The sequence below is a fragment of the Eurytemora carolleeae genome, unplaced genomic scaffold, assembly GCF_000591075.1.
Source record: "Eurytemora carolleeae unplaced genomic scaffold, Eaff_2.0 scaffold37, whole genome shotgun sequence".
NCBI classification, from domain to species: Eukaryota; Metazoa; Arthropoda; class Copepoda; order Calanoida; family Temoridae; genus Eurytemora; species Eurytemora carolleeae.
The window spans coordinates 468,025-481,050 of NW_019396242.1; the positions used below are offsets into that span (position 1 = coordinate 468,025).

At 36.1% G+C, this 13,026-nt stretch overlaps 1 protein-coding gene across 1 annotated transcript; it reads right to left on the minus strand.

Annotated features, from left to right (window-relative positions):
- Positions 1–3,446: 3,446 nt before the first annotated feature.
- On the minus strand, positions 3,447–11,674 carry LOC111699136 (myosin heavy chain, muscle). Its single transcript, XM_023469717.1, has 4 exons — positions 7,953–11,674; positions 7,552–7,630; positions 4,708–6,195; positions 3,447–4,163 (listed from the first exon to the last, which is right to left on the minus strand). Exons 1-4 carry the CDS (start codon positions 11,630–11,632, stop codon positions 3,579–3,581), a joined length of 5,832 nt encoding a protein of 1,943 aa, XP_023325485.1. The 5' UTR covers positions 11,633–11,674; the 3' UTR covers positions 3,447–3,578.
- Positions 11,675–13,026: the final 1,352 nt, after the last annotated feature.

Here is a 13,026-nt window from a genome sequence, read left to right on the forward strand (position 1 = left end):
ACAGTTTTCAAAACTCGTAATATACACAGATAGCACTAATGTGATCATTTGCTCCAAAATTCAAAGGTCCAAGTGTACTTTATAACATCAAAAGAGTTGAATTGGTTTCCAAAAGAAATATGTGAAGCGCTTTCAGAAAAAAACGTTATATGAGAATTTGAATTTTGACTTGAAAAATGCCTTTGACAAATCGAAATCATAAATTTAAAGGTGGTATGTCTGGTAAAGGCAGGGGCGCAACTAGCACTTTTGTCAGGGAGGGGGCGAAATTTTATTTTTCAATGGTGGGAGGGGGGCGGGTTACAGGGGGGCTGCCCCCCCATCCCTCCCCGTGTAGACAAATGTGTTAAGGGTTGGAAGTTGAGAAAAACAAAATTTTTGAGTTGTTGCATGCAGATTGCAGATTTGGTTAAGTGTTCAATGCAAATCGATTTTTTTAATATCCCATGACTTGTTCTTGTGTGTATTTTTTCTCCCTCCAACAGCTCTAAAATGAACAATATATGTCATTTCGTTGAATGTGTGCGCGGCATTCAAAAGAAAAATTCTGTTCTTCTGAGTTCTAGTGTTCTCTTTTCCCCGTAATGATGGTATATCTTTTTATGCGTTTCTTAGCCTAAGTTAGTCCCTGGCGTAATCATATTTACTTTATGTATATAGTCCCAACTATAGTCTAAATTCCTAATAAATTCCAACTACCTCTTTAAAGCAATAAGTGTTTATAAGTTTGTAAAGAATATTTTATGATATTATTGAATTTTGGGGAGAGTAAAAAATAAAATCTTTTTATACCTTTTTTTTAATTTAGACTGTCCAGACTGTTCAGCCTGTTTTTTCATAGAACATTTAAATTTAAAGTTCTCTTAATTAGAAGCTAGTTGATTTACATTTTTAGGACAAAGAGTAAAGTGAATAATAGTGTTAATATCAAATAGATTATCAAGTACAATAGGTGGCAACAGAGAAATGGACAAATTATACACGACGTCACAAGTGTTATATATAAAAAGGAAAACGAAATTTTCTCACGTTATTTGACATGTTGCCATCTATAGTACTAGAATCTATTTGGTTAATATCCTACTCGATTTTACATATTTCTTGAATGCAAATCTCAATGAAAAATCACTTTTTTAAATTATATATTTCAATCTGTTAAGGAAATTATTTTAAACTAAATATGTATGATAGAACAGAAGTCAGAAAAAGTATTTGTTCTGAATCTTGGAATCAAGCATTAATCTCTATCTCTTCGATATCTGATGGTGGTCTTGAATAACTTAAATCGCGTAATCAAGCTTTATTTATCCCTAAATTAAAAGCGCAACATTGGATTTTGAGACCTACACATCTTAGATAACTCTTCGCACTTGGCAATTACATATATTTATGTCGTACACTGATAATATGAAATTAACTAAATCTGCTGTCACGTTACTGCAATTCAAAAATTTTAAATTGTAAACTTTAATTATTACATTAAAAAATTGCGTACAAAATGTTTCCCAAGTTTACAAAAAATGTGGTGACGAAAATAAATAAATCTGAGGCCGAATTTGAAGAATTTGAGCCGCGGATCAAATATAGTTGGTTCCACTTAAAATCGTATTCATTGCTTCAAAATTTAAGCCGGAGCTTAACTGAAACCGGTTTTTGGCGGATTTACGACGCGGCTCAAATTCATTAAATTCGAACACTGAATCTATGTTGTTTTATTTTGATCTGTCTTTAAAAGAAGAGGTTGGTGGAAGAGGAGGTGGGAAGGTGGAGTAGGAGAAGGGGAAGTGTAATAAGAGTAGGGAAGGTGGAATAAGAGAAGGGAATGTTTGAATAAGAGTAGGGGAGGTGGAATAAGAGAAGGGAATGTTTAAATAGGCGGAGAGAAGGTGGAATATGAGGAGAGAAGGTGGAATAGGAGGAGAGAAGGTTGAATAGGAGGAGAGAAGGTGGAATATGAGGAGAGAAGGTAGAATAGGAGGAGAGAAGGTGGATTAGGAGGAGGGGTGGAGGATTAGGAGGAGTGGAGGAGATAACGAAAAAGGGAAGGTGGAAGAGGAGAAGGGGAGGAGGAATAGGAGGAGGGGAGAGGGAATAGGAGGTTGGGAGGGGGAATAGGAGGAGGGGAGGTGGAATAGGAAGATGGGAGGTGGAACAGTAGGAGGGGAGGTGGAATAGGAGGTTGGGAGGTGGAATATGAGGATGGGAGGTGGAATAGTAGGAGGGGAGGTGGAATAGGAGGTTGGGAGGGGAAATATGAGGAGGGGAGATGGAATAGGAGGAAGGGAGGTGGAATATGAGGAGGGGAGTGGGAATAGAAGGTTGGGAGGGGGAATAGGAATATCTAAACTTTTTCTTCATTTAACGAAGTGTCCTTGTATAAATGGTTGAGAGACCTTTTTACAGACCTTAACTTTTTTAATAAAGAACTTAACCTTTAATACAGCATGAGGCAGCAGGCAACTTTAATCTATCATTTTATATTATATACTCCATGAATGTTCTAGTACCATCATTATTTCTAATAGTACAATTAAGCTCTATTTTCGCACATGTTTTTCTAATATGGGGTAGCGTAGAATGTTTTTAGTAAGGACTATTAGGATTAATGATTCATCGTCAGAAACACTTGATAGAGTTCAATAAAAAAATTTATAATCCGAGAAGAATTGTATTTATTTCAATTCACCCCAAAATAAACTGTAGATGTAATTTCAAGTGATACTTTATTTGAAGAGTGGCGTTCAGATTCACAACAGTCCCCCGCCACAGCTTTCAGAATCACAACAGTACACCGCCACACCTTTCAGAATCACAACAGTCCCCCGCCACACCTTTCAGATTCACAACAGTACCTCGCCACACCTTTCAGAATCACAACAGTACCCCGCCACACCTTTCAGATTCACAACACAACAGTACCCCGCCACACCTTTCAGATTCACAACAGTACCCTCTACACCTTTAAATGATCAAGAATGCTGGACATATGTATCAATCCACTGAAACCCTGATAATCATGTTTAACACTTTGTTTACAAGCTGTTATATATAATTAAGAAATATTAAGAAATCAGTCGGATTTATTGCACACGGAGGGCTCTGTACTCGATGAACAGACCAAGGTTTAAAGGATACCATTGGAAATTGGAAATTGCTTTTTTTCATGGAGGGTAACTTGAAATTACGCTTACACAGTCCTTCACTCTAGTTTGCCAAGTCCATTAGCGCCTGATCCAATCAGAGTTCAGCCATGTGTTTGATGTCTTTTCTGAACGAATAGAAATAGTATGGTGTTAACCTTTATCTTTCTATCTAGCTAATTATCCAATTATAGATAAATCCTTATATCGGCGTTATAACAGTAAATGGAAATATTTATTTCTACTGAAACTATAGTGTTCAGTCTCAATTGTCCTGATTAGTACATATACACTTGTACGTTTGTAATAATTTTGACAAGACGAATTTTTTATTTGCATAATATTTATTCTATATTTTTTTGGTATTTTTGTAATGCTTTGTTAGGGGTGCATATTAATATCAGACGTCTGTTATTAAATTAAACTTGTGTTAAAATTCTACTGTGGTACAAGTGATGAGCAACGGCTTCGTAGCTTCATCTTTGATAATGCTTGCTCATTCAGATCTGCTTGTTCAATACATTCAGACAGATTACTCTCAGTCTGTCGGAACTTAGCTAGGTTAAGAGCAGCAATTTCTTCCGCCTCCTCAATTTGTTTTTTATATGATCTGATCTTACCTTGCAGCTGATCAATGAGCCCCTGCATTTGCTCATGGTTTTTCCGATCCTCGTCAATTCGATAGTTCAGCTCAACAATTTTTCGTTCACTTTTTCGTAGATTTTTCTGTGCATCAGAGCTTCGTCTGTTTTCAGCTTCAAGTTCAGACTCTAGTTCCCTGATCCTAGTCTCCATCTTAGAAACAGCTTTCCTTCCACCTTTCAGAATATTCTGCTCAGTTTCATCTAGACGGATCTGTGAATCCTTTACCTGGGCCTCCAGAAGCTTGCGGTCACGTTCAAACAGAGAAGCTGTTTCTTGTTCTGAACGCAGCTCGTCTGAAAGTCGTGCAGCATCAATCATTGCTCGGTTTGCCTTTTCTTCGGATAGTCTTGCTTCAGAAGTCATTTCATCCAGATCAACCTAAGGAACAAAGGAACTGAGTTCTGGCTAGAAACTCTGATATTGTAGACCTTTTATATTTCTAACTATGATTTCTATTAGATTTAAGTTTGAAACATCAAAGTTTTGCATCATTTGATTGCAAAGATAGAAGGATTAGAAAATTTGAGTTTGCGGCAAGAACTCGGTCCCTTTAAAGTAAGGGGACTGTAAATGTAATATAAAGTGAGGCTTTATTAAGAAAAGAAGAGCAGTTTACAGTGATACTCTGTAAACCATCGTCTGAGAAAAGATTATGAAGATATGCTTGTTTTTCAGTCTAAAAAAAGAGCTTTCTAATGATATTTCTATAACTGTGACTTGTGGATACATATGGCAAAAACAACAAAGTAAATTGCCAGTGTTTTCCAGATATAAACGACGATATTATCATCGTTACGAATCGCACAGAAGTGGCAAAAAGCTGATATAATATGTGAGATTTGTTAAAATTTTAAAATTGGTGATAAAAAATGTGTATAAATAATTTCTAAGAAATATCTAATAAATGAAATTAAATACATACATGAAGGGAAACCATCTCGTTTTCATACTTTTGCTTTGCTGCAGTGAGAGCTTGATTTGTACAGGTCAATTCTCCAAGTGTCTCATTTGTATCAGCAAGCTCTTGTTCAGTGAGGCGTCTGTTTCTCTCAGTTTGATCAAGGAGGGTTCTAGCCTCTTCAAGAGCATTCTGATTAGCATGTCCTTTCCTATCAGCAACTAGAAGGTTATCCCTGGCAACCTCCTTGGCCCTAGACTCTTCCTCTAGCTGTGTTTGTACATTGCGAAGCTGGAGCTGAATTCCTTTGATAGTTTTCTGGTTCTCAATGTTTGCAGCATTTGCATGTTCTAAAGCTGAATCAAGATCACATACATCCGTTTCAAGCCTTTTCTTCATTCGGAAAGCCTCAACTTTGTTTTTGGTTTCTGTTTCAAGAGCTTTTTGCATACCATCAATTTCATTAGCAAAAGTCTTTTTAGTTAATGAAAACTCAAGATCCTTTTCTTCCAATCTTCTCTCAATCTCCTGTTTGACCTGAGTAAGCTCTAACTGAGCCCTGAGCACCTTGTTCTCTTCATGTTCAAGAGCTCCTTCAGCTTCAGATAGTGCTGTTTCTAACTCAATCTTTTCGCCCTCAAGACGCTTTCTTATTTTGTCAATCTCGTGGATTGATCTTCCCCCTTCACTGATCTGATCCATAATATCCTTGATTTCAGTACACAGATTCTTATTCTCTCTTCTCGCCTCATCTAATTGATGAATTGACTCATCATAAGCATTCTTTAAACCAAACAGTTCTGAAGATGCATTTCTTGTTTCATTTTGTGCAACATCTAACTCCACTGAAAGCCCTCCAACCTTAACCTTCCACTCAGACACAATTCTGTCAAACTGTTTAGCTTTCTTCTCCATGGAAGTATTTAAGATTTGAGCCTGATCTAGCTGAATACTCATTTCCTTCAGATCATCAGTGAGTTTTGATTTAGCATTCTCAAGTTGAATAAGTTTAGAATTGAGATGCTCTATTGTATTCTGAGATTCTGAAAGACGACCCTGAACCTTCAGCTTGGACATTTCCAGTTCTTCTGCTTTAGCAACTGCTTCAACTTCATACTTATTCCTCCAGGTATCTGCTTCTGATTGGTTTTTCAATAGCTGGCGTTTAAAGTTCTCTTTAGAAGAAACCTCTTCCTCTAGATTTTCTTTAAGTTTATCAACCTCATGTTCAATATTTCTGTATTTACCAAGGAGGCAGATTCTCTCCTTAGATTCATCCTCAACCATCCTCTTCTGTTCCTCAAGAGTACTGGAAAGCCCAGAATTAACCCTAACCATCATATTGGTAGCATTCTCTAGCTCCTGCAGCTGTTGCAGTAACTCTGCGTTGTCTGTTGTCTGTCTCCGCTTGCAAGCTTCGAAATCTGCGAGAATAAGATTCGATTTTTCAATTTTCTTGTTCTCAAGATTAAGCTGGCTGATGAGATGCCGATAGGACTTTTCACATGATACCTGAAGAGAGTAAAATACAATATTTAAATTGATGAAAATGATCAAACGCCTTCAACTCTAATTTCAAATCCCTTTATCTATCTATCACCTGCTGATGTAAACTAGCAGGAACCGAAATTAATGAATTTGTACTGCTGGTACAAATCTTGAATACCCTATTCAAGATTAAAGATTTATAAGAATTTGAATCGGTGATTCAGGATTTAAACCGGCGCGGTGGTATTTAGTTTAGCGACCACACCTATTCATTATATTCAGTCCCAGATATAATAGATATAAAATAAGGTCCACAAGTTCACAACATCAAAAGGTTGCAAAGATATAAGGATTAGAAAATTAAAGTTTAGAACAAGTGTTTATCTATTCCTTTACTGATCTACAGTGTGTTCCAATAAATATAGGAATTAAGAGGAAATGTTCTTTATTTCTAAAAAATGATTAATGACGAAAAAAGATTTTGAAACCGCAAAGACCAGTAGTTGTATGTGTTAGATGTGTTCAATCTCAAGCAGATCTACGGAATATGGGTTAATTTAATCTCTCTTTGATATCCCGACAATGTCACCCCTGCAGGGATAACTGAAATTGTGGGATCAAGCATTTATCCTCAATTTTAAAAGTACCCACTTTAGATATCGAGATCTAGCGTTCAAGAATAATGATACTCTTCACAAAGATCTGACCTCAGTTGAGATCTTTAAGTTATAAAATGTAAATGTTAAAAATATGATTTATTTTCAGGGGAGTTATTGAATCTGAAGACATTTTAACATTTATTCTACTTTTACAAGTTAACATTTATCATTGTAAGTTAGAAGTCAATTTTAAAAAGATTAATCTCGACAACAATCTTTTCATAACTGAATGATGTATCCTTATGGGTGCTTTAATGACTGCATTTTATTCATATTTTTATGGCTTAAATCGATTTTTTTCATTCTGACCTAATTTATTAATTTATTAATCAATTTTCAAATTCTTTGCAAAATTATAAATTATGCATAAAAATGAATAAAAAGGACCAAAAGCTTGGTAAAATTAATATGTTTGAATTACTTAAAGATTTAAGCATGCAATTAGAGCTGGCATGGAAATATCAAGATTCTTTATTATTTCACTTTAGATGAAATCTGTTTTAAAAAGTTACAATAACCCCNCTACGTTATTTACTCTAGCTGACACTATCTTAATTTGATTATTAGAAAACTAGGACTGAGTTTTATAAATTTGAGCTAGGTCGCTGAACCACCTACCACCACCGTTAACTATAGGACAAATTCAAAATGCGTAGTTAAACCGTCATTAGACCTGGCTCAAATTCATTTCATACAGTCCCTGATGGAATTGAAACGTTACCTTAGATCTGTTAACCTCATCAGTTGCTACCCTTACATCAGCAATCTCGTTAAATATTTGTGTTTTGTCCTTTTCTATTCTAAAATAATAATATTAAATGTTTTTTATTATATTTTTATTATTATTGCATATAAAGTATTTATGTATAACTAAAAGTAGGAGTTCGAGTGAGTTTGTCCACATTTCACTGTGACATGTTTGGGCAGCTCAGGAACTGGTTTAGAGTAGATAAAAAACAGTTAGTAAACAAATCAGGCCTTCCCACCCAGCCCAGATAAGTTTTGACTTTTGTTTACAATATTTGTTATTGATTTGATAAAATTAGTTCCTAGCAGTCTTAATTTGTCAGAACAAACCCTATCCCCTGTACACACCTTGGTAACATTAATATGTTTACTTACTTAGATTTCATCTTAGTTAATTGATCAACTTGCTCCGTCATCTCTGCAACTGCATCCTGATGCTTCTTCTTTAAACTGATCATTGTAGCTTCATGCTGAATATTGCATTCTTCAAGATCCTTCCTTAGCTTGGAAACTTCAGCAACTCTTTTCTTGTTGAGCTCAATCTGAGCAGCAGTAGCACCCCCAGCTTCGTTCAGTCTTTCGCCAAGATTCTCAAGCTCTCTTGATAAGTCTGATCGTTGCCGTTCTGCTTTAGATCTTGCCTGACGCTCAGATTCAAGCTCTTCTTCCAATACCTCTATTCTTCCTTGCGCTTCTCCAACTGTCTGTTTAGCCTTGCTGATAAGACCTTGTTCATTATCTAGCTTGCCTGATAGAATTGAAAACTCTTTGTCTTTCTTAACCATAGCAGCTTCTAGATCTTTCTGAAGACGCTCTAACTCTGTAACCGTCTCTTGAGCAACTTTTAGATCACTTTCAACTTTTCTTCTTTGCTTTTCAACATTTGTTCTTTCTCTCTTTTCTTTTTCAAGAGATGATTCCAGGTCATCAAGAGTATTCTCTAACTTATTCTTGATCATAATGAGATGATCCAGTTTCTCATTTGCTTCCTGTAAATCATCAGAGGCTTTAGCACTGGTTTCAGAAATTCGTTTTTTCTCTTTGTTCAACTTGTTTATCAGTTCATCCCGACCTGTTATTTCTTCATTGAGTGATCTGATAGAGAAATCTCTGTTTGATTTTTCTTGCTCCAGCTTCTCTATAGCAATCTCTAGGTTACTAATATCTTTTTTCACAACAGTGCACTCTGCCTCAAGGGTTTTCTTGTCTGTTGCCGATTGAATTCTGTTTGCTTCTTTCTTTGCCAAGGTTTCCTGAGCTTCTTGAAGCTGCATTTCAAGTTCTGCTTTCTCAGCAGATACCCTAGCTTGCTTCTCATGGTATTGAGATATATTTCCTTGTTCACTTTCGATCTGTTTCAAGAGAGCTTTAGTTTCCTCCACAATTGTCAAATTTTCTTGAAGAAGACGATCTTTAGTATTCAACTGTTCCATGTAAGAATCATACGTTGTTCTCGATTTCTCTTCAAGAAGTCTCAACTCTTCTTGAGGATTTGGTAATCCAACGAGTGGTCTTGTCTTCTGAATTATAATAAACCAACCCCAGTCTCGGAGTGCAGCGTATTTTCTAAACTGTTGCTGACAGATTTTGATAAGATCCCTTTGATCCCTTCTCTTTACAAACTCCTTGTTTCTAATGAATTTTAATGCTTCTCCTTGAAGGAACCTGACAAGCCTTATGACAATATCATCTCGTTTTTCTTCTAGGAAAGCAAGAGCTCCTGCTCTGAAGAATACCAGGGTGTGTCCTAAACGATATCTTTCTCTGGGAAATTGAATCTTGTCCAGCAGGGCATAAGATGAGGTTTTATTATCATTTGAGCTTGCAATCTCAGCAGAACCAAGGATTGCATATCTTATTTTGAAATCAGGATACATCATTCGGTTTGGAAATCCTCTCATGCAGATTCTAATTCCCTCGAGTACTCCATTACAAGTGAGCTGGTGCATAATCAAGGGAGGTTCAACATCTCCTGGCTTTTTATGAGTATTTGGTACAAGGCATCGGACAAAATGAGGTTCACACATATGGAGTGTCTGCATAAGTTCACCCAAAGATACAAGGTAAACTGAGGATACAGTTTTACCACCACCTCCCTTCTTCTTCTTCTTTCCATCATCTTTAGGAGCTGTAGAGGGTTGTCCTGGATGATCTCTCCATAGATGAACTAAAAGTTCAATGCTCGAGCTCGACTTAAAAACTTCCACCACAGAATCATTTACAGGATCTTTGTTCTTTTCCAGCCAGCCAGTAACATTGTAGGATACAATCCCAGCATAATGGGAAATAGCAAAATGAGCATGTTTATCAGTTTTGGATTGTGGTTTAAGAAATATTGGTAATTTTCCTAATGATGCTTTAAGCTTTTCTTCAAAAGATTTATCCGTGGCTTTTGGAAAAAGAGATTCCTCTTCAAGAATAGCCCAGAGTCCCATTGGTTTTTCAAACATAACAATTGCAGCTTGCAAGTCCATTCCGAAATCAACCATTTCCCAGTCAATACCTTCCTTTACATATTCTTCCTGTTCAACAACAAACATATGATGATTAAAAAACTGCTGAAGTTTTTCATTAACAAAATTTATAGATATTTGCTCAAATCCATTGTATTCAAAGATTTCAAATCCAGCAATATCTAAAACAGCGCAAAAGTTGTTTTTCTTCAGAGTTGGATCAATTAATGTATCATTACATTTCTCAATTAGCCACTTGAAGACCCTGTCAAAAATTGCCCTAGCAATTCCTCCTACAGCATTGGTGGCTTGCTCACAGGACTGTCCTTTAGTGACCCATTCAGTTCCAACTTTTATTCTTGGCTTGCAGAAAGCTTTGATCATTGCACCGCTTTCAACCCCGCACAGGGCAGCTGCTTTTCCTGGAAATGTATCAGGCCCACTGTGTTCACACTCTGCTTGATCATCTCTTCCCTTGGTTTTGAATTCAATTCCTCCAAAGGTCATTACTGCAGCGGTGAGCATGTAACAGTCAAATTTCTCCTGTTCTTCAAATCCAAGAACGTTGAAAGCATCCTCGGTAAACTCAAGCTCTTCATTGTCATCAATAGAATCTACTTTGGTTTTACCCTGGGACACATAAGTGTAATCATATATGTCAGAGCTAAGATGGCATTTAGCCTTCAACCCTCCTCCAATACCATCTCCATATGGTTGGAGTAACTGGTAGAATATATGGTATGATCTTTCTACTTCTTGCTGTTCAGTGATTCTAGATTTCTCAAGCAAATATGATACAATGTCACAACCAGCCAGCTTTCCAGATGTTGTAAAATGAATTCGAATAAATTTTCCAAAACGAGAGGAGTTGTCATTCCTGGATGTTTTGGCATTGCCATAGGACTCCAGAATAGGATTCGTTGCAACAATTTGGTCTTCCAATGACACTTTCTTCTCAGATTTCTTACCAGACCCAGTAGCTACCATGGCAAGGTAAGTGATAACTTTCTTGGTGTTTTCAGTTTTTCCAGCTCCAGATTCTCCTGTGATCAACATAGCTTGGTTCTTAGAATTATTCAACATGCCGCGATATGCAGTTTCAGCAATAGCCCAGAGATGAGGAGCAACTTCATTCCGTCTTTTGCCCAGATAGATCTTAGCCACCCTGTGAGTGTACAAGGGATACCGCTTGTAAGGGTTGACGACAACAACAAAAAGACCTGAGTAGGTATGGATCATCTTGGCTTGGTAACGAGTTTTCAAGTTCCAGAATACAGAAGCATCATTGAGGAAAGTGAGATTAACCATATCTTCACATTTCTCAAATTTAGGTGGGTTGACTTTACCAACTTCAGATGCCTTATGGGTAAACTTCTCATGACCAACTGAAACAATACACTTGCTGCCAGGATCTTCAAGGTCTCCAGATTCCAAGCAGCCCTCTCTGTATCCCCCGCTCTTAGGATCAGGAATCCAAACTGATTTCTTAGAATCATATGGTTTCTGCTGATCCGCTCGTTTCATCTCAACAGAGGGAACCAGAAACTCGGTTGGGTCAGGATCAGGCTGACCGGATTTGGTCAGCTTGATATGACCTGGCATTCTTAGTTTTTACAACCTTAAACACAAACTATATTTTTGCAACCTGATGTGCAAACAATTCGGTAAACTTTAGCTACTAGATCTTGTAGATATTATTGTTTGTACACTGTACAGGGTGTCCTGAAGAACTTTGCAGTAAGGGTATTGCGTGCTAGAGGAACAATTTTCGTTTAATTTTCACAATCAAGGTGTCATTGGAGAGCTATGTATTGTAGTTATTTCAATGTGTACATTTTATTCTTCTAGAACTCATACTTTTTATTACAATCACTGCTTTGAGTATAAGTCAAAAATCTCAAAATTTAAACAAGCTAAAAAGTGTTTGCCTAGATGTGTTGGATCAAATATTTTTATGAATAAGCAAGCTGTGTAATGAACTGATTGATTTCCAAAAAAGAAATATTTTTAGATATTTTTGTCGACTGGGCAAAGTTCTTATAGGCTATTGAGAAAACTAGCGTTATTTTATTTAATTCTTTAATGCTAATTTTATTTTTAGGTTGCTGTAGCTCAAAAAACAATAATCGCTGAACCAAAAGTTTAGCTCATTAAAAAACCTCAGACCAACATTCTACTTTTAAAAATAAAATTTACGAAAATCTACCATTTTCTCATATTCTATGAACAAATAAAAAAAAGTTAGAAAAAAACGAAATTTTTTAATCAGGGAAATAACTAAAATATAATGCTTTCCAATGATACCTTGATTGTAAAAATTTAACAAAAATTGTTCCCCCAGCACCCAATACCCGTTTTTTTGAGACACCCTGCATATCAATAATCTATGACAGGTTGCAAAGATATACGGGTTAAAACATTACAAGTGTTCATATCTTTTAAATGTATAATATAAATATAAGACACTACTGCTTTTAATCTATATATAAATTTGGCTTGTCTGGTTGTTAGTCTGTCTGTCTGTCTGTCTGTTTGTATCCAATAAACGTCAGAACGGCTGAACCGATCGGGCTAAAATTTTATGTGGGACATCATGTGACCACAGGGAAGGTTTATGAATGATAAAAATTTTTAAAAAATGTGTTTAAAGGTTTTTAATTTTGAAAAAAAATTTAAATTCTTAAAAATCCGCGAATTTTTTTTTTAAAAATCCGCAAAAATTTTTTCTTCTTTGTTTTAAAATGTAAACAAAAAGAACATGTTCACAATTTAAATAGAAGATGGGCGCGAAACGCCCTAAAAGCCTAGAAAGAAGGGCGCGAAGCGCCTTGAATTTCTAGTTTAAATATATTATACTAAGTCTTCAGGGCGCTACGCGCCCATTTTCTATTTCAATTGTGAACAAATTTCGCGGATTTTATCAAAAAATTTCGTGGATTTTCAAAATTTTCAAAAATAGATGGAGGAAAATTTTTGATAATTCGATCATTCATAAA